We start from the raw sequence: 27,023 nt of genomic DNA on the forward strand, positions 1-27,023 counted from the left end.
TTTGTCGGCAAGGTGACGTCTCTGCTTTTTAATATGCTATCTAGGTTTGCCATAGCTTTCCTCCCAAGGAGCAAGCGTCTTTTAATTTCATGGCTGCAGTCTCCATCTGCAGTCTCCATCTATTTGGAGCCCAAATAAATGAAGTCTGTTACTGCTTCCATTTCTACCCCTCCTATTTGCCAGGAATTGATGGGTCCAGATGCCATGATCTTAGTTTTTTTAATGTTGAGTTTCAAGCCAGCTTTCGCACTCTCCTCTTTCACCCTCATCAAGAGGCTCTTTAGTTCTTCTTCACTTTCTGCCATGAGGGTGGTATCGTCTGCATATCTGTGTAATAGAAAGATATTGTGCTTGCACAAAGCCCAAAACACTTTTAAATTGTTTTCAAAGCTTGCGTTGTCCTAAAATCAAATCTTCAAAGTTGCCTTTTACAAAGTGCTGATGAAACAGGCTTTCTGACCCTCCCTTTATTCTTTTAACCACCATCTTTGATCTTTACATCAGTGGAAGGAACATTACTACAAAGTAAGGAGAGCATGCATCAGGCAGAACAAAGCCTACAGGCTCTCTGGTCATATCCATGAATAAAAGAAATTATTTTTTTATTTACAAGCACGGGACATCTCCAGATCTACATCCCAAAGATGTAAGCCAGTCTAGGAAGTAAAACAAAAAATTCCCAAAGAAGGCAATGTCAAACCACTTCTATACTGCTAAGAAAACTACAAAGATGTGTCCATGGAGCTGCTAGGAGTCAAGCTGAAGTTTAAGGAAACTAACTTGGATCCGAAGATTTGCTTCAACATATGTGGTTAAGGAGGGAAGATTAGCATTTGTAAGTGATGAGGCTTTGACTATTAGTTCTTGGTCTGGTTCTTTTATTAGTAAAAGCAAACAAGAATGATGAGCTTTTTTCTGCCTCGTTTGAAGAAGCTGGAGGTGGGAAGCAGAAGTGTCGGCAGGGCAGAGGATCGAAAAAGGTAAGATGGCAGCCACAGCAGGCAACTGAAGTCTGTCCCTTTTGGACACTTGTGCATTGGGCACACATCAAGGGAGGGGGGCTCTGGGGCCACTTGATGAGGCTGCCATCCCATCCTGTTTGACCCCTGTGGATGCTGCTGATTGTAAATCATCAGTGTTTCCCCTTCTGTACAGGTACATAAGCACCGTCCTACCAAAAGAAAAAGTTACTGCTAGTTAGAAATATAGAATTTATTTCAATGTACATAAGGCAAAGTCCTATTTCTCATACAGTTAAGCGACAAATATACACGCAGGCTGCCAACATAGCCCAGGAAAGAAATTCATTGTGTTCAATATTTCTTTTGCCTGATATTGCATGTATGTATATATGTATGTATGTATGTATATTCCATCCAGCTTTTAGTATTTTGTTATCAAGGGAGCAGACAGAAAAGCAGGTTGGAGCTTTTAAACCCACCGTGTTTCCTTTTCAGGGAAGATGAGAAACAATTGTAAGTTCTTCCAGTTTTAGAAGCATCTTTTGAAAAACAGAAACAGGGGAGGGAATTCTAAGTTTCCCACCGCAACTCCTAAGGACACACTTAGTTATTCCTACCATTTATTCCTTCCCTCAAACGTTTCATTAACAACAGTAACAAAAACACACTCAGCAAAACAACTTTGGAAATGTCAGACCATCTATTCAAACAAATACACAGTGGCCCAGTGCAACCAGGAAGGACTATTTGTTCAAACGTTCTCTAATCATTTAAATGATAGAACCATTATTTGTACAATTAAATAACTTGATTTTTATTATTTTTATATACATTCCCTTTGGGCAAGAATTGCAACCCATTTTAACTATGGGGATTTTTGATTCTGCTTCAAGCTAGTTTTCCAGACACCAAAAGTGGAGCTCATTGGTGAGCAGCAGAAAAACAAGAAAAATGTCTTTTCCACTGCCCACACTTAGAGCTTTATTATTTATTTTCTACATGGGGGGAAAATCCACCCTTTTTGACAGTGATCAGGCATGAGAAACATCAGCTGAGGGAGCTCAGCCCAAGTCTTCTGATCCACTTGACGATGTCCCATTTCCTATTATCATCTTGCTGTAGATTTTCTGTTCCTTTTCCTTAAAAGTTTCCTTCACTTTGGCTCTTTTCAAACCTCCATCCCTTAAAAGAACAAAAAGAGACATCCATGAAATGCAGTTATCTATCCATTACAATATGTTATTAAGAAGGTTGGTGTCACTACTTCATGAAGAAGGCAGGACTAGCTATGATGATGGTCATCTCCATGCTGATCACCTCCATGCTAGTCTACTGCAATTTTGATGCAAGGCTACCACTGAAGAGTGTTCAGTAACTGCAACTACTGTAAAAGATAGCTTTCTAGTATGCTTGTCATACTACTGCACTAGGTTCTTCTTTGTTCTAGGATTAAGTCAAAGTTCTTCTATTGCATATGAACTTGTCTGTAAGTTACAGCCCACATTTGAAATTTTGCTCTATATCCATTTATCATGGAAAGCTCATCTGGTGGGAATCCAAGGGAGGACCTTTTTATGACACCACCCAACTGTTACATTCTCTAAATTAGATCGATCCCATTCCTGATCAATTTAAGTAGGCAGTAACCCCATTTTTATCTTGCATAGCTTGTTTATTTACCAATAAGCATAAAACCTTTTTTTATTGGTTGTAAGTCATTGGTTCTGGATGCATTTAATATTTAAATTGTTTTAGAAGTGCTTGATAAAATTTTAATTCACCTTGGACGATCTTAAAGGCTGAAATGCAATCTAGAAAAATGCAAACACATACCCAAGCAGTGTCCAATAAGCAGGCTATACATTAGCCTATCAATATACTGAATCTTCTTCTGAAGACAATGTGAACTGGCTATGTAATCTAGCATATATCTCTGATCATTTGCATTCTCCAGCATGGCAACAGAAAGAATGTACAGTGAAATCCTGATTTACCAGACCATACAGTCAGAAGGAACTATCTGTTCTTCCTAAATGTCCAATAAATATGGAATTGCATCTTTAACATCAATTTAGTGTTTGAATAATGACATCATTATGCATATTATGTAGTTTGCATCATTTATATAACGATGCAAATCACAGTCATGCCTAATATGGTAAATGTCAAATAAAAAATTAAATGCCTTATTCAGACTACTTTAGATGCAGTGGACATGTCTGCTATTCTGGGGGTGTGTCTGAATAAAAATGCTGTCCATTGTACCTGAAGTCCGCTAAATGTGAATCTGTTAAATCAAGTTTTCTTATAAAGAGGATGATGCAGAAAATACAAAGTTTCTTAACAGCTTTTAAACCACATTTAGATCTCTAGATCACTACTATCCTTCTGTATGTAAGCAATTTTGAATCCACGATCTCCCATTTTACAGCCTCCACAGAATTTCTAGATTGTTCTACTGTACTCAGGCAACAAAACAGTCAATCTATGATTCACAAATATTGCTTGCTGGGCCAAAATAAGGTTAGGTATATATATAATTATATATCTGCAGAGCAGAACACATCCATTTCTAAATTTCTAACACTCAAGTCCAGCCAAACCCTAGATGACTGGGGGGGCGCAATGAAAATGTTGCACCCCATCCTTCTACTGATGTAGTTATCATCACCAGAGATGCCCCAAGTTCAAAAACACTGTTTAAAAAGTAAAGTTCATCCATAAAAGGCTGTTCAACCCAGGATAAGGGAAAAGCTCCTTCTCCAAAGCTCATTTGCTTTCCAATTAACATTAGTATCTTTTTTCTCACCAGGGTAATTCAGTAAGGCCTCCTTGGCGAGCAATAGCAGACTTCACCCTGTTGGCAAACTGAACAGCATCTTCTCCTTCCTGCATATAAATGAACAAAAGAAGATATAATCCAGTCATTGACATGATTGCAAAAAGGTAATTCTGTAGCCAGGAGGAAGCAGAGCTCAGAAAGCATTTCTGGATGGGCCAGCCTCAGAAGTTGTAGTAGCCCTCAAAAAGAGTCAATAACATGAATGGGACATACCTCTCTTGTCACTGGTGGCAGGTACCACACATGGCACACGATGGCCCAGCTAGTCATGATTCGCAGGAGGTAACTCAGAATGTTATGCTTGCTGCTGTTCCAGAAGGCATCGCCAAATTGCGGGTCATACTACAACAGAAAGAGCTAGGAGAGTCATTCGTATGCCCAAAGCCATCATACAAGAAGCTGTTTCAGAACATGTCCGCTGACCATGACAACTACAGCAGAAACTTCCAACCTGTGTGCTCCCATTCCAGAAAGGCTGCCTATTTCATGAATCACTGTTTTGGCCTTGTTTCCCATTCATCAGCAAACCTCCTCCAAAAATTAGTAATCTACACTGAAGTTAAGGTATTCCTCCACGTTGATTCAGATTAAAAAAAAAAATTAGCTGATGATCAATAGATTGTGAATCGGGGCAGGGTGGACAACTTGAGGCACTTTGGATGTCACTGAACTGTAACTCCCAGCCTCCCTCATCTTTAGCCATGCTTCCAATAGATGGTCGGAGTGGATATCCAAGGCATTTGGAGAAAGCCTGCTTGGACAAGGCTGGTCTAGCTTTCACCAGGTGGCAAAGCTGAGCAGCTTTTGAGTCACATCAGAAAGATTTCTATTCATATACTATCAACCCCACTAGACTGGCTATAACAACAGAATCTTGCAAGTCTGATTGTGCTGTTCCTCTTCCTCCTCCTCCTCCTCATTCAGTGAATTAGGGAGGTTACTGTCTGACCCATTTCCAAATGTTATCTGGACGTTCTGGACTTTACAAATGTTTTATCCCTTGGCAACGGAGCTTGCATATTTCCATCAAGATCATCTTCCTTATTCTCTGCACATACCTTGATTGCTACGGGATAGATGGTGGCACCTATTTCAAAGCTTCCCTTTTTGAACATCATAACTGAAGTGTTGTTTATGCAAGTGCCTGGACCAAAAAAAAGAGAGAGAGAGAGAGAGATGAACATGTGCTTCCAGTCAAGATATACATAATAAATAGCATGATCTAAGACCCTGCTTCTCTGAGATTCTTGATCATGCAGAATGGAGTTTAAGCAAACACAAATTCAGTTTTCCTTCGGACCACTGACTGAATGGGTAGAGGTCAGGGAGGGAAGGAGAGAGGGAGGGAGGGAGGGAGGGAGGGACTGCATGCATTTGTACCCCACTCTTCTACCTAGTTTGAAATTCTCTGCACCTCCAGCTGAACTTCTAAACTGAACTCATGCTAACCTGCCAACTTCCAGTCAAGGGACAATCACTACCCCAAATATAATACTACTGGGATGCTGAATTATTTCCTCATAATTGATACCAATTTTTTTGTTCCCTTTTGTCAAAAACGGAAAAATAAACAAAAAGTCAAACTACAATACCCTGGTTTTAGGGTAAGCTTAACCTGAATCTTAAAAAGTTCATCTCACTTCCTTGCCTCTAAAAAATTTTGCAAATATTTCTCCTCTAACCTTTTGTTTCACCAAAGTACAAGTGATCTCATAACATTTCAGTGTATGAGAAAGAAGAAATAATTCACCCAGACCTGATCATAAACAACCACACAGAAACAGCTTGAACACAAATGTACATTCTGGTTTGTGGATTTTACCTTCTGGAAAGATTAAGATGGGCAATTTGTCCTTGTTAGCAATGTGTTCCCTTAGTCTAAAAGAAATGGAGAAATATTTCAGGCATTCCCTCAGAATACAGGAGAGATTTTCATAATGGAATCATCTTTCAATGATATCAGAAGATTCATTCAGGTTTTAGAGAAGGCAACAGTAGAAGTTTCAGGGATAGGAAGGAGATGCTAAGCCCAGCTGAGGCCAAAGGCCCATTTTTTTAGGACACAGCCAAAATCAAACTGCTGTAAACATGGCACTTTCTTCAACCTAGTACGTATCAAATGTTTTAAACCACAAATCCCATCAAGTTGGCTGTGTTGATGGGAGTGTAGTCCAAAACCTCCTGACCATGTTTACAAGGCTCTATTGATGCAAGTTAAACGTCCCTATGCCCCCTTAAAGCAGAGGAAGGTGTGCATTCCATAACCTAGTTCTGTGGTCCTATTTAATTAATTTATTTCCTGTCTTCCTGCCATCTTTTGGAGGGTAACTTTTATAAGAATAGCCATTGTATATGAAGACACTGCAACTGGGATTTTTCTGCAGAGTATTTGGATATGGTTGGAAACACAGCAAAACCCCCTCCCATAACTTTCTTAATTTTCCTAGTAGTATCTGAATGAATGACGCAAGATTTTCCTTTGCTTGCACGCAATCAGAGACCCCGGCCAACTCCAATTTCTCCTTCCTGGCTTTCCATTTCCCTACGAGATAGACACAGAGAGAGGATGCAAGCTACAAAAGAAAACCCAACATAAAACTCTGCATTTGGGGGATTAATATCGTTTCTGACATATATCCATGATAAGAACTAGCAATTACAACAATGTTAGAGGCAGAGGGAAGAGAGTCAAGGCTGCTGTTTACCCATGATCCAGGATGAGAAATCCATTCATTTTGTTAGCAAAGTCTCACCTGTAGTTCCTAACCTGACATTCATTGGGCTTCCCGAGAACATTTTCTGAGTTTAACTGATTAGCAGGACAACATAAGAAGTGCTAAGCATACCAAGGTTCACAAATATTTATTTCTTTATTTCTATTTTATTATGTTAAATATGTAAGCCACTCAACACCATTACAACTCTAGGTGGAGAGTCCAGAGTAAAATAAAATATGCAGCCTGAATTCAAGAGCTAGAGAATAAGCTTTTTGCAAAAAAATTTTAAAAAGGGGGGGGAGAAACACTCTACCTTTTTGTCACTAGATGGCGATCTTTTATTTCAGAACGCTCAAACCAGATGTGGGGAGAGGCCTTGACTGTGGCTCTTTGAATGACGCCCATTACACCCCCATGAGACTGTCCAACCTGGAAATTCATTCCCACCAAAAAAAAAAAAAGACAGTTAAATAACAATTTATGAGATGGGCGGCCATATACATTTGATTAATTAATTAATTAATTAAATAGCACAAGTTCCTTCAACTCCTTAAGAAGTACAACTGCAGTACTCAACACTTGTCAGCTCCCATTTCCTCAACCACAAGCTTTATACAGATTACCAAGGCACCCAATTTGGGGATGACCAAGATATTTAGAGCTGTCTCATGTGGGAAGCTCTGAGAACTACAGTAGATAGACAGATAGACAGAATAAAGCAGCAGCAGAAGTCCTTTGCACACCTGGAATAGGTTACCAGTCTTCCCTTTTTGTAAACAAAGCTGGTTTCAAATTAAGATTTTATGATGGAAACACAGGGCTCTAGTTATGTATTCCCCTTCTGATGCCAATGCGAGGAGCAGGGACATTTGCCGAGAAGCCATGGACAGAAGAGGACACCTGGTGCTTCTCCCCTTCAAAGGTTCTGCCACAGAAATGATTTCTCCATTGCATTGGCCAGCTGCTTCCAAAACTGAAAGTGATACAACTGAAAAAAGGTGGTGACAGTGGGGAAGCTGGCAGAAAGTCGGAAATTGCTCCCGCTCCAAATGCTTTTTTGCCGCCCCCCCCCCCCGAACCCATGGTCATTCTGTTTCTCTGTTTAGATAAATAAGTAGCTCTGAAACAATGACCCCAAGGGGTCACGGGTTGTCTATCATTTAATTTTGGTTCAATGTCTTCCATGCCCCCCAATCCTTGGGATCTTTAATCCATAGTTTATGTCTCAGCATCTTATGAGAATCTAGCCAGTTATGGATTTTGAAACAAACCTTAGTTAAGCTAAGCCATAAAGTGGGTTTATATGTTTTTGGCTTAGTATGTCGTGTGCTTGCAAATCTAGCCATTTTGGTTTGTAAAATATGACTTATAAATTAGCATGTTGTATGAATCCAGCCCATTGTAATATATTCAATAAATCATGACACTGTGAGCCCAGCTACAGGGTTAAAACATGTGGCTGAAACATGGTAACTTTTAACTGGACTGCAAAAAGGATTGTTCCTTCCCTCGAAAAGATCCAAGTCTCACAGAATGTTATTTCACGACTTATTTAATGATTTCATGGCACTGAACTGAACACACAGACTTCATGTTGCTGAATTGTATAAATCCTCTGACACTACTACTACTTTGCTTGGCAAAAACAACTCTTTTTCTGGCCATGCTGCACTTGTGCAAGATCCACTCTTTGACAGCATGTAAGATTTCTTTCATTTCCCACATCAGAGTGGGAACACTCTACTCAGTCCAGCAGACTACTTGCAAGGAGGCAAAAGTGGTTTTAAAAAAAGGTGGGGCTGAACTTCAGAAAAGAAATTGAGATTTCTACCCAAATCGGCTGGCAAGTAAGAACACAAAACGATATTAGTTTATATCATTACTACATAGCTTCTACGCAATTTATTGAAGCGTCAGTCTCTCTTCCCCAAATTTTTCACCAAGGAAGTGCTCAATTTAGAGCAAGAACTTCTGCACAGTTCTTGGAAACCAGGAAATGACTAAGGGATATTGATTTTCCATTAAGGGGTTTATGCAACCTTTGGCTCTTGCAGTTACAAAATTCTCAAGATATTGTGACGTACCATTGTGTAACAGCCATCATTTGTCAAGATTATAACATCTATCGGAGATGTGTGGTTGGCTACACAAATTCCACCCCTCTGTGGTCGGTTCTCCCTGCAATTAGAGTAGATGTGATTCACAACATTGCTGTAGAACCACCACCCCATAATACCCGTAACTCCTCTACATTTGAGGATTTCACCACTACCGCCCATTTAAAACTAAAAAAGAGAAGTGTCATTTTTCATGTTTTTAAGCTGTTTCTCATGCTTCTTCCTGTAAAAAGAAATACTTTGAAGACAGTACACGGGTTGACTTTGATGATCTCCAAGTTTTCTTCCACCTCCTACAATTGATAATTTTATGCAACTTTAAAACAACAGGACTCTAACCAGCAATGTTTTGAGTTACAATTCCTGTAAGTTCAGCCAGCGCCAAAGATAATGGGAATTTCAGCCCAAAAGATCTGAATGGCATCAGGCTGCCCTCATCTTCAGTTTTAAAAACACCACAGCAAAACAAGCTTATAATCTACCAGCAGAAATGAGAATAGAGATGCTTGTTAAATGCTCAACTGGCTTCAAGTAATTGTGAGGCCATTAAAAATAACATTCATTTGTCTGTGAGAAGTAAGAATTGGGTTTGCCCCTACTCAGGTGTTGGGTTAGGACTGGGGACAACCAAGTTCAAGTTCACCCTCAAGTACAGAAGCCCATTGGGTGACTTTGGCCAGTCACTCTCTGACCAGCCTATCTTGGAGGATGGTTGCTGTGGGGAAAAAAATGGAGGAGGAAGTTATGTATACCACCTTAAACCCTTAGAGGGAAGACAAAATATAAGCCAATAAACAAACAACTAAGAGATGAATAAACACCTTCACCAAGTGATAGGCACCAAAGGAAATAGAAAGATAGAGTATAATTCCCTTTATGATGTAGGTGCATTGTAAATAGATATCCTGTTAAAGAAAGCAGCTGATTAAGTTGTTTAGTTAGTTCAATGCAGCAGTGAAGGTTCTTCCAAATGTTTCTTTTGGTCCAACTACCACTTGCTGAGGAATTAACTCTCTCTTCCCTAATCTACCACACAGTTGTTCAGTCATTAAGTCATGTCAGACTCTTCATGACCCCATGAACCATATCACACCAGGCCTTCCTGTCCTTCACTGCCTCCCTGAGTTTGCTCAGTTTCATGCTCATTGCTTCAGTAATGCCATCTAACCATCTCATCCTCTGCCGTCCCCTTCTCCTTTTGCCTTCCATCTTTCCCAGCATCAGGGTCTTTTCCAAAGAGTCCTCTCTTCGCATTAGGTGGCCAAAGTATCTGAGCTTGAGCTTCGTTATCAATCCTCTACCACGCAGACCACCTCACATATGAAATGGGTGCTCCCCAGGCACAGAAATATCAAATGTATGTGGACAGCCCATACTCAACTACTGAGGTAGAATCAGTGAATGGGCACCACCATCATTCCACTGTTGCTTCACATGAGAATCATCTGCAGATGGCGAGGTGGTGATGATACATGTGTGCCTCTATGACATGCGTAGGAATGTCAAAGAGTAACAGGTCAACAGGAAAAGAAATTAATGCAACTGGGGCATCATTATTATTACAAACTGCAGCATCCCATTATTTGGGCAGTAGTTCAAGAATAATAACTCTTTTTTCCAGAGTTCTTTTTCCAGTATAGTCAAGGTTAAGACATGGGCAAACTAGGAAGACTTTGGGTTCAGGAAATGGTGCACTAAACAACCCTAGATTCTGTACATCATATAAATGTTGCCTCTTAAGCCACATTGGTCACATCTGTACACTTGGGTGTTTTTTAACAAACAAGTCTTCAGGATGAAGATGGAACATTAGAGGACACCAATCTTTTTGCCTTCCTCCAAAATTTAAAATTTGAACAGCCAAAGAATTAAGAACTTCCTTTGCTGAGTTATCACAAAGCTTCATCTAGAAAGGTACTCCACAGGAAGCTTAAGATAATTAAAAGAGTGAGGAAAATACCATTTAACTATTCTAATTAATAGCTATTGAGGGAACTTCTGTTTTGAATATATATATATCCCTGCTATTCACTGCCAAAGGTTCCCAGACTTTAGCTGTGAAAACAATAATTTAAAAAGTTAAGACAAAAGAGATGTTAAATAATATAGTATCAGAGGCAAACATTAATGGCACTTTGATTAAATCAGTTCTCTAAAAAAAAGCCTGGGAAAATTAAAGAAATCTCCATGTGACACTTAAAGCATCTTGGAATTAGCACCAGGAAGCATTACAAAGGGAGGGTGTCAACACAGAAAAGGCCTTGATTCAGATCACCATGTCAACAGCAGCAGAACATGAAAATGCTCTTCCTCAGTGGATTATGATATCTGGGTAAGTTCAGGTGAAAATAAAAACAAAGGTTCCAGGAGCAGGGAACTTCCAGGCCACATGGTGAATAGAGGCGAACGACTTGTCCCATCTTGAAACTCTCCAAGGATTCATATCCCACTTTCAGTTGTTTCCTTGCAGAAAAAGATGGAGAATCACTGCCTCTCTCAGTATAGAAAAATAAAGTCCTGAAGATGAGACTTGGCTCAGAGAAAGCACCTGACTTGGAGAAAGAGCTTCTGCCCACTTATGTCATCTGTACTACTGAGACTGGGGAGACAGAATAGCAATGAGCCTTCAAGTCCATCAGTACGTCTCTCTAAACTGGCCACATTTGAAAGGTGGTCACAACTGTGATGGTATGTGGGAAAGACTATGGGAAACAGGGCCAGGAGATGCTGCCAAGAGAACGGTCAGATAAGAGACAGCATAGCCTGCAGCTGGATACTGGCTGAAGCAAGAGGCTCAGAAGGGACCCTGCCTAGTTTCTTGGGCTGTAAAGGAGAAGGTGAGAGAATTGTACTTTCAGACTTGCAAGATTCTGTTAATGTAGCTTTACAATAAAGTAGAATTAGCTCATGTGGTCATGTTTCCTGTCTGGTCTATCTAGTAAGGCTGACACAGTTCAGCTTCTTCATCTTCTGGAGGGCTTCAGGAGGTCATCAGGTGACACTAGAATATCACTGGATGAAGAAAGGAAAAAAAGTTCTGCTCTTTTTGGTGGAACTTAAGAGGAAATGGGAGAGGAAGACCTCCTAGAGAAAATCTGTTCCCATTCCCACTTTTTAAGCAATCACTCAGAGATATGTGTGGCACCCACTCTCCAGGGGTCCTGGAAGGCTCTTAAGATCTGGCTCTGTTCCCAGGACCAGGATTAGTGTGTTTGCTTTTTTTATTCTTAAGGCTGCTTTTTAATCTAGGCTGTTTTGTTATTTTTGTTTTTAACTATTTTAATTGTATATTGATGTTGTGAATGGTCCTGAGTTTTTTGGAATAGGCAGTCATAATAAATCAAAATAATAAGTATTATTATTATTAATTATATAATTATTATATAATAATTGTTATATAATTATTATATAATTATATAATAATAATAACAATTATTATTATTATTATTATTATTATTATTATTATTGAAAATTAGGTTTAAATTGCCTCGCCCAAATTTCAAAAGTGCAATTACATGGTGGTGAAGGAGGTGACACACAGCCCAGAAGTCACTAGTCATTTCATCATCATCATTCACTATGGGCTAGGACTGATGAGAATTTGAATTCTAGTTTCTCAGAATGACCACACGTTGCCTACCACTACCTTAGGACCTACATACACAGAAGCAGAATGAAGTGGGAAAACCCTAGGATGACAAAGTACATGCATTCTTACAGAGGACAAGCGAGGATGCCTATTTTTTAATATTCTTAAAAGCAAGCATGGAACACATAAACCATTCTTCAAATAACAGAAGGTAGCTTGTTAATGAGAGATATGGCATGGGGATGGGCAAGAGACTTAGAAAACAGGACCCCTTGGCTATGGTAATCCAATCCAGTTTGCATAATGCATTGGTTGGGTTTGCTCTCCAACTGTGATGGAATGCTTCGATGAAGGCTGCGCTCGGGGAGATAAGCATTGCCTTAGCCCCCAGCATGAGCGTGGGAAGGTTAAGAAGCTGAGACTGGCACCACCCTAAGGAATTTGCAGGGTTTTGCTTGCTGGCTTGAGGAGTTTAGATTCAGTCTGGCAGGGTTCTGTCTGTGGTTGGAAGCTAATAAAAGCTATCGTACTAGACCTGTACTGTCTTTGGGCTGAACCTGACACCAACGTAGCAAGAGAGCTTAGCAAATTACAGCATTTGAAAAGACATACATGATTTCACTCACCTGTTGTGATAATGAATGCTTCCAGAGAGTGCCCTGACTAAGATTCGACAGCAGGTGAGATGAACAAGATCACTCAGCCAGTCTTTGGTTCTGCAAAACAGAACATCACATGGAACAGGTTTGGAAATCTCATCAATTGATTCTCCAGACCACAAATCAAGTTTATCACCTAAATAACAAGGGAGGAGCCAGGATGCATTGATTATTAAATAAACTGAAGGACAGCCCAGGCCTGAAAGAATCTTTCTTTCTTTCTTTCTTTCTTTCTTTCTTTCTTTCTTTCTTTCTTTCTTTCTTTCTTTCTTTCTTTCTTTCTTTCTTTCTCTCTCTCTCTCTCTCTTTCTTTCTTTCTTTCTTTCTTTCTTTCTTTCTTTCTTTCTCTTTCCCTCCCTCCCTCCCTCCCTCTCTTCCTTTCTTTCTCTCTCTCTCTCTCTCTTTACTTACTTACTTACTTATTTTTAATCTGTTCAATTGTGTCTGATTCTCAGAGGCTGCCTGGACAAGTCCCTGCAGTTCTCTTGGCAAGGTTTTTTGGAAGTGGTTTGCCCTTGCCTCCTTCCTGGGACTGAGAATGACTGGCCCAAGGTCACCCAGCTGGCTTTGTGCCTAAGCAGGACTAGAACTCACAGTCTTTTGATTTCTAGCCTGATGCCTTAACCACTACACCAAACTAGCTAGCTTGTGGGTTGTTCTCCTGACTGCTTTTGTCATCATCTCAAACTCAAGTTTGCCCATGATGGAACTTGTCTTTTCTCCAAGCAGTCTGTTTTCCTGTTCCCCTTTTCCTTACCGATCCTCATGTTTCTGTCCATCCTTTTCAGCAGAATACCTATGGCTTTTCACTATTTTCTTTTTTAAGACTTTAAACCTAGAACAAAGCCTTACACTTTCTTATTGTTTTCTGGCCCCCAAAATGTGTTAGGCTATCACGCCTCTGTTCCTGGGTGATTTGTTTTCCAAATTTGGAATTATCTCCCCCACCCATCACTGACATACGGTTGGTCCCAACCCTGCAGGCACTTAGAAGGATGATTAAGACCTGGCTCTTTCCCTGGGCCTTGGGCTCAGGTTGAAGAGAGTTCCCTATTTGATAAGTTATAGGAGAGTTCAGCTCTGATTGCTATTTTTTTTTTTTTAGTAAGTCTTAACTTACTAAAGACAGCCAGTTTGATGTAGTGGTTAAGGCCTAGGCTAGAAACCAGGACACAGTGAGTTCCAGTCCCACCTTAGGCATGAAGCCAGCTGGGTGACCTTGGGCCAGTCATTGTCTCTCAGCCCTAGGAAGCAGGCAAGGGCAAACCACTTCCAAAATCTATCCAGAAAACTGCAGGGACTTGTCACCAGGAGTCAACGCTGACTTGACTGCACACACACAGAGATAAAAACCTTACTAAAACAACTTGATTGCTTGTTTTGTACAGGCAGTCCTTGCTTAACAATCACTCGTTCAGCAACTGTTCGAAGTTATGAAGGCGCTGAATGAGTGGTACTTACAACTGGTCCTCAAAGTTCTGGTCATCACAGCGCCTCCATGGTCACTTAATTGCAATTTAGGCGCTCAGTAACCAGCCCGGATTTCCAACCATTGCAGCGTCCTGCGGTCATGTAATCGCAATTTGTGACCTTCCCTGCTGGCTTCCCACGAGCAAACTCAATGGGGAAGCTGGCAGGAAATCACAGTCATGTGAGCTCCTTGCTTAACGGCCCACATGGGATTCACTTAATGATGGTAACTGGAAGTGCTGGAACTGCTGTCGCTAGGCAGCACAGTCACGTGATGATGTGCTTTACGACCGTGTTGCTTAGCAATGGAATTTCTGGTCCCAATTACCATTGTTAAGGAGGACTACCTGTATTGGTTGATTATGCTTTTTCTTTCTTTTTCTTTTTCATATGTTATTCAGGGTCATGTTTTCTGAGTTGGGCGGCAGTATAAATGCTTTAATGAATTCAGAAATATGGTTTCTGAAGGTGCAAGGGGGCACCAAAAAGGACAACCTCCCTTGCTCTACAACACTGAAAACAAAAAATCTCACCCATACTCAAGTCATCTCTCACCTACATTATAGCAGTTACATGGTTTTCACTTGATCATCTCATGCTGATCCAGCACTGTGTTTCCCAAATCATTCATTTTTCTCATCCCTGATCACCCCGTGCCTTAAGATCCTTATACTTGCTTCCTATCCACTTAACGATCCAGCTGTAGATCCAGTATCAGCTCCTCCATGGCCCCAATAAATCCCCGCTTCTAACATTCGCTCCTCTACCTCTACCACCACCCACTTCCAGAAGAGTTTCTCTTTCAAAAACCTCAGCAACACGCAACACATTTCCAAATCTCACTCTCCCTTGTTTTAAGTCTTCTTCCACCTCAGTTCAGGATTCTGCACAGCACTACAGATTATATTTTAAAAGCACTGTTAATACTACATTTCAACAATTCTGAGAGCAGATTTTGCATGCTTGCAGTAATGCCCACGCCATAGCAAGAAAGTTCCTCAAACTGTCATTACTCAGTTTTGTGATCTATATTCCAGAAGGCGGATTGGTTAATTTTACCAACAAAAAGTGGGTCCACTTACTCTCCATTTGGCAGCTTTCCTACCAGGGTAGTCCCCACAATGATGGACAGTACCCCAATGGTTGCTAAGGTAATTCTGAAAAACAAAAAGGAAAGTCAAAATGTATTACCCATTATTCATTTGAGATCAGCAGATCCTCTGTTTTGGCAACAGGTGTCCCTCTCTAGTAACTCTTTTTTTGAGAAACCTCCTGATCTCTTGTTTATTATATAATATATATATAAATATATTATATTAATATGTTTATTACATCACACTGTGTTTTTCTTCCACAATGAAACCGAGGATAAGTTACATCAGGTTTTTTGGAGGTCCCCTATCCAGGTACAGCTGAGTACATTCATCAAGGATTCTGGTAAAGAGCATTTAAACCTAAGTTTGTGGGCATAGATGGTTTGTCTCCTCTTTCTCTTTCTCTCCCTCCATCCCTCCCTCCCTCTCCCTCTCTCTTCCTTTCTTTCTTTCGCCTTCGAGTCAGTTTTGATTCCTGGCAACTGCCTGGACAAGTCCTTGCAGTTTTCTTAGCAAGACTTCAGAAGCGGTTTGCCATTGCCGTCTTCCTAGGGCTGAGAGTGAGGGACTGGCCCAAGGTCACCCAGCAAGCTTCGTGCCTAAGGAAGGAGTAGAACTCCTGGTCTTCCGGTTTCTAGTCTGATGTCTTAACCACTACACGAAACTGGCTCTCTCGTCTTTCTATGAACACCAGGTTTCAATGCAATTATTCAGAGAGATTATTTCCAAGAGCCCAGGAAGCAATAATAGCATCCAACTGAGTCTGTCATAAAAAACTGAACAACACCTACAAAACTTTTTTGATGTTCCTTGATTTCAGTTAGGCTCATCACCAGCCTATTTTTAATGATTCATTATTTGGATACAACTATGCTTGCTTTGATCTGCTTGCTGAGCAGAGGTGCTCAGCTAGTCACACAAAAAGGTTTTTTTGAATGGGCGTCTGGAAAACCCTGAAGTTGGTTGTATCATCTAAATCAGCAGTTCTCAAAGTGTGGTCTGGGGACCCCGAGACCCTTTCAAGGGGTCTGCAAAATCACATAAATATTTTAAAATTTCTCAGTTTTAATTTCTAATACAGTAAATATCAGTAGGTATCACCCACATAAACCAAAGCTCTTTGGGGCCCTTAAATCATTTTTATGTAAAGGGTCCTGAGACCAAAATGTTTGAGAATCAGTGACATAAATCCATGGCTGTTTTTGCTTCAAGCTTGTTCTGCAGCATTTGGAGAAAGCCAGTTTCAACAACGCCTTTCTCAATACCTGACAAGCCATTATAAAAGTTTAGAAATCATAACAGTAGCGCTTTCTCACGATCCTCAATGGGAATTATGCAATCTGAACTTTATGTTATAACCACAATGTTTGCATTTCATAAACAGAGAGAGAGCAAACTCCCCAAATAGCAGGATGCTGATGTAAATCCTAGGAATGTGCCAATGTGTACTTGCAACCAGGCATGGCATATCTGCAATAGTGTTGCCAGCATAAATACACCAGCAGAAGTTTTAACAATTTCCCTAAAGGCATTTCAACTGTGTTCCTTAAATGTGTGCAGCAGAGGTGGAAGCTGGCTAAATTAGCCAGGGATGATCTATAAATGAAGAAGAGTGAAATACGCATGAAGTGTTAGAAAATACTCTAGCATTTTTTACTATTACATATTTTAAGGGCAATATGCGTATACACCCATCATGTTGTTCCTTCTTGGAGTAAGCAATGTTATGCGACGTAACAGAAAACGAGTAAGAAACAATAAGCTGAAAGATTTTAAAGATATGAGGTCCTCTCCTTGCAAACCATCCTTGCTTCCACCACGTCCACCGATATACGTACACATCCACTGATTCATATACTGTATACTTGGTTTTTCAAGCTGCACTGGTTACTAGTGAGTTTCTGGGTACAATTCAAGGTGATGATTGTCATCTAGACAGCCTTTCATAGCATCAGGCCTGCCTATCTGAGGGACTTTCCTTTTCAGCTTTCTGAGTCCAGACAAAAGCACACCCAGAAGTACTAGCACTATCTTCATTGCAAGGTTACATTAACAGAACCCTTCAAGTCTAGAAATACATTCCTCTTTTCTCACCTTTACATCCCAGGAAACCAGGGAGGGTCCCTTCTGAGATGTTTGCCACACCCTCATTCCTTCTGCAGGCTCAACTGCCTCTTATCTGATCATTGCCTACTCTGCAGCTCTTCCTCCTGTCTCCTAAGGTCATTCCCACACACCATTACATTCTCCCACTGTTTCTGCCCATCCTGTGAGATCCAACACAGCAGGCATGGTCAAGAGCCTATCTATTAAGTCTTGCCTCTGTGTGGGCTAGGAAGCATGACTTCTCTGTCGTGGTGCCTGACAGCATCCCTCCTGGGGATTTGAACAGCCCCACCCTGATATGAAATAGAGAAAGGAGTACGACAAGGCTGTATACTGTCACCCTGCTTATTTAACTTATATGCAGATTACATCATGAGAAATGCCAGGCTGGAAGAATCACAAGCTGGAATTAAGATTGCAGGGAGAAACATCAATAACCTCAGATATGCAGACGATACCACCCTAATGGCAGAAAGTGAAGAACTAAAGGGCCTCTTGATGAGGGTGAAAGAGGAGAGTGCAAAAGCTGGCTTGAAACTCAACATTAAAAAAACTAAGATCATGGCATCTGGACCCATCAATTCCTGGCAAATAGGAGGGGTAGAAATGGAAGCAGTTACAGACTTCATTTATTTGGGCTCCAAGATCACCACAGATGGAGACTGCAGCCATGAAATTAAAAGACGCTTGCTCCTTGGGAGGAAAGCTATGGCAAACCTAGATAGCATATTAAAAAGCAGAGACGTCACCTTGCTGACAAAGATCCGCATAGTCAAAGCTATGGTTTTTCCAGTAGTAATGTATGGCTGTGAGAGCTGGACCATAAAGAAGGCTGAACTGTGGTGCTGGAGAAGACTCTTAAGAGTCCCCTGGACTGCTAGCAGGTCAAACCAGTCAATCTTAAAGGAAATCAACCCTGACTGCTCATTGGAAGGATTGATAATGAAGCTCAAGCTCAGATACTTTGGTCACCTAATGCGAAGAGAGGACTCTTTGGAAAAGACCCTGATGCCGGGAAAGATTGAAGGCAAAAGGAGAAGAGGACGGCAGAGGATGAGATGGTTAGATAGCATCACTGAAGCAATGAGCATGAAACTGAGCAAACTCAGGGAGGCAGCGAAGGACAGGAAGGCCTGGTGCGATATGGTTCATGGAGTCACAAAGAGTCGGACACGACTTAACGACTGAACAACAACAACCCTGATATCATTTAAATGCGGCTTGAAGACCTCACTTTTCTCCCAGACTCTGGGTTAGGTCAGAGTATGTGATTATGTTTGGTATATCTATGATGTATTTGTTCCTCCTGGCTATAGTCACTTTGAAAAAAAAAAAAAAACAGTTCAACATATTGGGGTGTTGTTTTTAATCTGTATGTCACCTAGAGTTGCTCTGAGTTGGGCAGCCTATAACTCTAAATTACAAATAAATATAAATAATTATGTTTTGTTCTTCTCACCTCTCTCTTTATGAGGATCTCATTATCACCATCCAATCATGACTTTTTCAGTCTTTCTCCTTCTCTCAACCCATTCACCCTTCCTTCGTCTATTTGTTTTACAATTCAAAGTTCAGTCATTTGAACTATTTGAGCAAACCACCTCAGCGTAGTTTTTTTGATATTCACTCTTGTAATCAATCCATATTCCCTCAGCACCTTCTCATTCTCTCTTCTTGTTTTACCATGCACACTACTTAAGCCCTCCATTTCCATTACATTCAACTTTGCTTTTGTTTCTCTCAGCATACCCAATAATCACTTCATATAACAAAGTGGCAGAGGCACATTTCAGACATAGCCATTTTCACTTTCAACGAAAACATTCATTTCTGGCAACATGTGCTACCTACTGCTTTTTCTATCTGTGTTTGGCAGCTTGAAATTTCTCTGTGTTCCCATCTTTGGTAAACATTTTGTCAGAGTAAACAGATTCATCTGTTTATTTTAGCTTTTTCCCCACTTATATTAACTTGCAATCATTAATTTTCTGTCAAATAAAATTAGCTTGCCTTTGATACCTTTCAGATCCTTCTTCCCTGTTACAACATACAATTTAAGAGAGGCTGCAAATAATTTGGGATTATCTGTCTAATCTGCATATAAAAGTAAATGTACATTCACGTACCCAAATAACACAACTCTAATGTCACTATAACCATTCCTTATTCATTTGTTGATAAATATATTTAAAAACCAAGGAAACATCACACAACCTTGTCTTATTTCCTGCTCAGCGATGAACCATTCACTAAGCATTCCATTTATCCTCAAGCATGCTCTACTTCCATCACATACCACTCCTACAACATTCAGGAACCAATTTTCAACTCCATAATTGTGTAAAACATTCCACCACTTAAGTGTATATTTATTATATACTACCTCTACATAAACATACATTCAATAAACTTCCTTTCTCATATTCAGTTTTCTCAAAGGTACAACAAACTGTATTTTTCACATTCATACGTTTCTAAATGTCTTGTTGGTAATCATAGTTTCTATTTTAACTCTGTGTTCTTGGTTTTCATTTTTGTTGTAAGCTGCTTTGAATCTTGGACTGAATGGAATATAAAGAAATAAATGGTAAAGAGCATGAATTAATTACTGAAATGAAAGAAATCAAAACAGAATGTGTTTGTAAAACTAAGAGAAAAGAAACAGTTGTAATAGATCTGAGTGAACATGATCTGATTCTGTGGCATCAGTGAACACAGGCGAAGAAATGTAGGCTTAATTATGAATGAAAGGGCTAAATGTATCTCAGGAAGTATGAAACAGTGTCATCCACACAGTTGTGGGTGTGTGTAAAATTAGAAGTCCATGAGTTGGTGAGAGCTGCATGTTATATTCCAGTAACTGACGACAATGGAAAAACCTTGGATGAATTTGGAAAAAAATGCAATGTTCTGAATAAATGTAATCCAGAGGGGAAAAAATTATTCTGTTAGGCAACCTGCAGGTTTTGTATGCCACAAATGCAACTAATGCTCAGCTTTACGCCAATCATGATCACACTACTCTGTTCAAACTAGAATCTCTTCATTAGAACCTATACATTGTTTTCCACATCCGATGCACCAAAACATACCTGCAATGAACTGATAGATACTCAAGATGCCTGGGGTTAGTTACATCATTTGCTTTGTTTTGTAAACTATTCCTTATGTGGAAAACTCTTTCCAAGTAATACGTGGATTTGATATTTTCCTCCAGAAAGGGTATGCACATTGTGTATGAGTGTGTGTGTGTGTGTGTGTGTGTGAGAGAGAGAGAGAGAGAGAGAGAGATTATTCCCCATCTGCTCTCTCAAAAGATATACTTCAATCTACTACGTCTCACTGCAGCAGGATTAGGCAATATCTAAGTGGCTGACTACAAAGTCCAAACTTGTTTGGATTATCTATCGCATGCTAACAGGAAAATTAAGGAGAACTTAAGGAGTGGAAGAAAGGAGGTGAGAGTGCAGAGAAACAGAGAGAGAGAGAGAGAGAGAGAGAGAGAGAGATGGAGATGGTTGGACTTCTATTCATTTATGTTCATTTCTCTAAGAACTGCTATAGTCAAAAATGGAAAGGAATTACTCTAAATTGCTCTGGATAGAGAAAAACAGATGGGGTGACAGGACCAACCACCTTCTGAATTCTAGGCAATGTAATCAAATTGATACACATTCAGGTTTCTTGGATAAACAGTCAGTAGGTGCTGTTTCCCAATCATGATGCCTATATTTTGGAACAGCCTCCCTCTAGAAGTTCCAAAACCCATCACTGATGACCTGCTGGAAGGTAGTGAAGACCATATGTTTCTGGAGACTCTTTGCAGAGTGACTGACTACACACCACCAACAGGATTCATTAGCTAGTATTTGGCACTAGGTACTACCAAGCTTGTTGTTGTTTGTTGTTTAGTCGTTAAGTCGTGTCCGACTCTTCGTGACCCCATGAACCATATTGCGCCAGGCCTTCCTGTCCTCCACTGCCTCCCTGAGTTTGCTCAGTTTCATGCTCATTGCTTCAGTGATGCTATCTAACCATCTCATCCTCTGCCGTCCTCTTCTCCTTTTGCCTTCAATCTTTCCCAGCATCAGGGTCTTCTCCAAAGAGATCTCTCTTCGCATTAGGTGACCAAAGTATCTGAGCTTGAGCTTCATTATCGATCCTTCCAATGAGCAATCAGGGTTGATTTCCTTTAAGATTGACTGGTTTGACCTCCTAGCAGTCCAGGGGACTCTCAAGAGTCTTCTCCAGCACCACAGTTCAAAGGCATCAATTCTTCGGCGCTCAGCCTTCTTTATGGTCCAGCTCTCACTACCAAGCTACTATATATAAACAGGAAGCAAACCCCACATTTACTCACACTGGTGTTATCTAGATGGGCAATGAAATGTCTGACGTGGACATTTAATCTGTGCTTTTATATTGTTGTAAGCTGCCATGAGTCTTTCAGCTTTGGCAGCGTACCAATTTAAACAACAATTAAAAACAAAGCTCTTCTCCCAATAATTCACTTCAAGATATGATAAAGAAACTGGCTTTGATGGATTTAAAATCAGATTTGACAAATTCACAGAACTGCAGATATTAGAAACTGGATGGGGGCAACTTCCTATACTTTCCAGCTTATGGGTTTCTTCAAAGGGATATGGCTGATGACCACAAGGAAGATGAAGATGATGGGTTTTTAGTAGGTTATTTTTAAAAAACCTCCAAAAAAGTGTCCATCTACCAACATCCGTATGCATTAACTTGAGACCCGAATTGTTCTTGATACATACAGCAAGACTGGTCAACTCCCAAGCCATATCAGGCCCCCAGCATTCATTTCTTCCCCAGAGCTGTCTCAAGTCATGATTGTGAAATCTGGTGACAAAATCATTTTTTTCAGCTGTTTTCTTTTTCATCCCCCCCTCACAAAAAAAGGGGGGGGGACGAAACAGGTTCATTAAGCCTCTTAAAGGGTTAGTTATCTTTTGAAAGCCCCCATCCACCTCCAGAAAAATGATGTGACTATGTCACCAACCATGTTCTCTGAGGTCTTTGGAGAGTGAAAAATATTAAACATGGAAGTGTGGGTTACAGCACTCCAAAAAAGATTGCTCGCTCCTGACATACATGCATGTATCCCATTTGGAGCAACACAAGCTTAGAGAAAAAGACAAATCACACACACCTGGATCACATGCAACTATAGATCTATATGACAACAGAAGCACATGATCTGGAGGCTCAGGTTGTATTAACCATTCCTGGTAGGGACATATAAAATGCAACTGTCCAGGGAACATGGAACATTCCCTTTTACGTCAGACCATGATGTTTCAGTCATTTTGGGGGTGGTCCTATAGTAAATCTGCCAGACCAGGAATTAGTTTGTGGTGTTTTGGTGGTGGACTTCGTCCAAAGTATCACAAACCCTGTGACACTTAGTCCCTGGGGTGATACATTTTGGCAGGTTTTGGAATGGAACATACGCCTTGTGTGCAGAAGATCTCTGGCATGTCTCTATGAAACCACAGATATATACTTTCAGACCAGGTGGAGAATGCCATGTTAAAGAGACCAACACTTGGGCATCTGCAAGAAGCCACAATGTTACATATATCATAACATCATCACACAAATCTAATGATGTAATTTGCATCCATCATATCTTAATTCATGTCATTTGCAGACACTACTGATAGCCCAACAGTCTAATTTGTATAAGGCCATTTCCTACAATGACATGAACAGCTCAACTTACCGAAGAGGAAGCAAGAAACAGTAACGCACAAGGACTCCAATAACCCACACCACGGTCAGTCGTAAACTGATGTATTGGAAGTTCACATTAGTCCTGGTGAGGAGGTTCCAAGAAACCAGCTCCTCTGAAGTGAATCGTTGGGTGACTTCATCTTCTACAATTGCTTCAAATCCTTTCTTACAGAAATAAAAGACATCTGAGAGCTCAAAGTCACCGCAGCGCAAGCCAGCAATCGCCTTCTCCATGGTGGTTTGATCTCTCTGTATGATAACTTCAGAACAAGGGAAGAGAGAACGAGAACACAGCTAAGTGAGAAAGCAAAGCTGGACAGAAATAGATCCCTAGTAGTAGTAGTAGTAATAATTTATAATACATGTCCAGAGAACAACTGGTGTTATCTTCATTAATCCTGAGCCCTTTTCCAATATTTGGAAACAGTGAAGGTGGAGGAAAAACTGGTTCCAGTGAGTCAGCCTATCCACTATCCACATATAGTTCCTGACTATATGGAGAATGAACATGGTTACAGTTTTTGTACAGACTTTTCCCATTAACTTCAAAAGGGTTAGCACATACATATATATCCCTGGCTCCCCCCCATGGTTACATTTTGGAATGACTGAATAGGAGTTCGTACACAGCATTAAAAAAAAATCCTCTGCAATAATTCATAAAGGAGAACAACAACTGCAGGACAAACTGAACATCTTATCGGTGCAGCATTTTGAGTTTGAAAGGAAGAAAGTGCAAGGTCAGGTGGGCATTCACAAAGCACCAGCGATAACAAGAAATCCATCGTGATTCCTACACAATCCACGAGACTCCTTTTTTCTTCAAATCTGAAGGATAGGATATAATTCAACTAGAAATTCTTGGGTAAGTAAAACTGACTTTCACTTCAAACATGGACTGAAGTGAACAAGTGAAGTTTTCCCTAAGTAGCCTTCTTCAAGGTTCGGCAGTACCAGCTTTCAAATAACCAACTGCATAAACTAATAGGCCCAATGGGGGAAGAGGGGAGACACTAGCAATGTTTCACTCCCACATCACTTTGTTGGACTTCTCAGTGATGATTATACAGCCCACAAGCAGTGCAGTAAGTTCATTAGATCAGCACCTACAGTTATGCCATAAAGACACCAGGCAGTGATCCATAAATCAGAATGGGCATATGAGAATTTCTTAGGGGCAAAGTAGAAGAGGAGCATCTGAGAATCTGGAGAGCCCTTTCTCTTCTCTCCTGAAACAACTTCCAAATATACTGTTGTATTCTTAGTGTACTGTTGTATTTCTTATACAACAATATACTGTTGTATAAGAAAAAAACTTATAAAGGTTTAAAAGATGTAGACTGTAGATCAGTGTTTCTCAACCTTGGCAGCTTGAAGATGTGTGGACTTCAATTCCCAGAATTCCCCAGCCAGCCTGGCTGGCTGGGGAATTCTGGGTTGAAGTCCACACATCTTCAAGCAGCTAAGGTTGACAAATACTGCTGTAGACTGTATCTGCAATTCAGGTCTTTGTCTAGTAGTAGTAAAATCCTTGTTTGTCAAATTGGATGAATTGGTTCAAATACAGATAGGCATATGATAACAGCTGTCAGATGGTGAGGCCAAAAAATATCAAGTTCTGTACAGCCATTTGTCCTGTGATCAAAAGCTTATCTTCATCAACATCTAATCTTCTCCTGCAGACCGGTAAATAATTTCCCCTCACAGTGATAGGGTGTTTCTATCTCACTCATTCACTTTATATTGCAGGTGGAAAATCACACACTTAAAAAGCAGTCCTTTAAATCAAAATAGTCCCCGATTATAAAAATGTTGCAGAAAGAAGACGGATGACTCTCCTTCTACTCAGCTTCTGGTTCTCTACATTCAAGACTGCTATTTGTATTTTAAAGCACAATGTTGAAGTTTACAATTAGAGTGAGGAGGAAACCTTGAAAACACTGAATTATAAATGGGGGGGGGGTTCCCCTAGAGATACTGTGTTTATGATATTAAAAGGCAGTGTAATCAGGAGATGGAGGAGATTTTGTCCGCAATCAGCAATCTCTTGGGGCCTGGGCTGTTAAATTTGGGCTAAGAAAGAGGCAATGTTGCTATTCTCTGCCTTGAGAAAAAGTCTTACTGAATGTAACTGAACTCATATGTGAATAGGTGTGTACAGAGGTGCACAGGACCAAAAGGGATCTACCCAAATATTTTATAGGAAGCAAAAAAAAAAATAGATGCTTCCATAGTTGGCTTTGTATTCACCAGAAAAATTAACAACAACAAAAAACCCGCAAAAGGAATTCTAAAAAAAAACCCTGCATGGGAAATTTTTAAAAACCTGCTACTGTATTATTTGTGGAGCGAATTTATTATTTAATTCTGTGAACGGAAGCTGCTACCTCATATTTTGCTTGTCTGGGCGTAACGAACCTAAAGAGATTAATTTCTGAGTAGAAATGCAAAGGAATCACTTTCTCAACTGATGCCCTTCATAGGTAAACTGGGGAAAATGTATGAAACTGACATCCTTGTTCCAGATTTCTCTCTGGCACATGAAAATAAATCCTGCCTCTTCTGAAACTCTGCTCTGTGTTCGGTAGGTAGCTAGCAGCAAACACTGGTCACAGATAGGTAAGTAGTTTTATTGCAGAAAAGGAAGAAGTCATACATGTGCAGAAGATCTACCTGATACAGTTCACGGCAGTCTAGGTCTTATTTATTTATTTATATATACATATACATATATACACATACATACATACATGCATACATATCTGTGTTCAAGAGTTTTAATTCCCAAAGTTAACCTACAGTAATGACTCAGCCTGGCCTGAGAACCATAGCTTCTCATCTTCTCATCTTCAACCCTGATACCTTGCTTATTTGGGAAGAGGGGTGGGGAAGTCACTTCGTTAACCTTTATAGGTTGGGCTCCATTCACTTAGACCTGGGGGGCATCAAAATTAGAATCGTGGCCCTTAAAACCATTTAAGAAATTCAACCATAAAAAGTTCTGTGGCTCTGATGCACATATACAGTTATGATGTTTATATAAAGAAATCATTATTTCAATGCCTTGGTCCATTGGATTTAAAAAGCAACTGTTCCTTTAGAGCTTGGGAGACAGGAGGAAAACAGATCTTTGGGTCTGAAATAAACATGTCCTTATTTCTGAAGTCTTGGCAGGTATCTTCTCATCCACCCACCTCCCAGCATAAGGTGCCATTTTACACCGAGGCCTACAGCGACGTTCATCATAACATTCCTTTTTTAAATTATAGCCTTACGTTTTTCTCAACCTCAGATGCAAATTGAGTCATTAGGATTTTTATTCTGCTTGTGTTAAGGAAGACGGAATGAAAATCCAAAACATTACATCAACAAAACACTGCACAGCTTTCTTTGAAAGCAGGGCTCTGCATAATTCTATTTTAAAAAGAAGAAAATGGGATTTTATTTAGAACATGCGAATCAAGTGGCTAAAACGTACCATTTTATTTATTACTGTACAGCTGCTGGCTCTAAAAGAACAATATACTTGCTTCAATTGCACTATAATTTCTGTATTTTTCCATACTGGAAATTTAACAGATGAAGTTTTCCCTTAATGTTATTAAAGCATATTCTGCCTATCTCTACCAGGAAGACCTGTGGATTTTTGCCTGCGTAGAGGGAGCCAGAAATCCTCTAACACAGTGTTCGTCAACCTGGGCAACTTTAAG

General features: G+C 40.2%; 1 protein-coding gene across 1 annotated transcript in view; it reads right to left on the reverse strand.

Moving 5' to 3' along the window:
• Nucleotides 1-1,194: 1,194 nt before the first annotated feature.
• GPAT3 (glycerol-3-phosphate acyltransferase 3) overlaps nt 1,195-27,023 on the reverse strand; it is a 42,938-nt gene continuing 17,109 nt past the window's right edge. The window contains exons 3-12 of the mRNA XM_007437107.4: nt 23,303-23,573; nt 15,439-15,513; nt 12,854-12,943; nt 8,606-8,699; nt 6,835-6,950; nt 5,627-5,682; nt 4,863-4,948; nt 4,018-4,146; nt 3,772-3,851; nt 1,195-2,144 (exon numbers count right to left, since the gene is read on the reverse strand). Coding sequence (XP_007437169.1) covers nt 2,024-2,144; nt 3,772-3,851; nt 4,018-4,146; nt 4,863-4,948; nt 5,627-5,682; nt 6,835-6,950; nt 8,606-8,699; nt 12,854-12,943; nt 15,439-15,513; nt 23,303-23,573 — 1,118 coding nt within the window. The 3' untranslated portion in view covers nt 1,195-2,023. The remainder of the gene's footprint in view (nt 2,145-3,771; nt 3,852-4,017; nt 4,147-4,862; nt 4,949-5,626; nt 5,683-6,834; nt 6,951-8,605; nt 8,700-12,853; nt 12,944-15,438; nt 15,514-23,302; nt 23,574-27,023) is intronic.

This window comes from Python bivittatus, unplaced genomic scaffold (genome assembly GCF_059951505.1).
Source record: "Python bivittatus isolate LINGU-HERP-01145 unplaced genomic scaffold, Pbiv_v1 ctg000070_np1212, whole genome shotgun sequence".
Lineage (NCBI taxonomy): Eukaryota > Metazoa > Chordata > Lepidosauria > Squamata > Pythonidae > Python > Python bivittatus.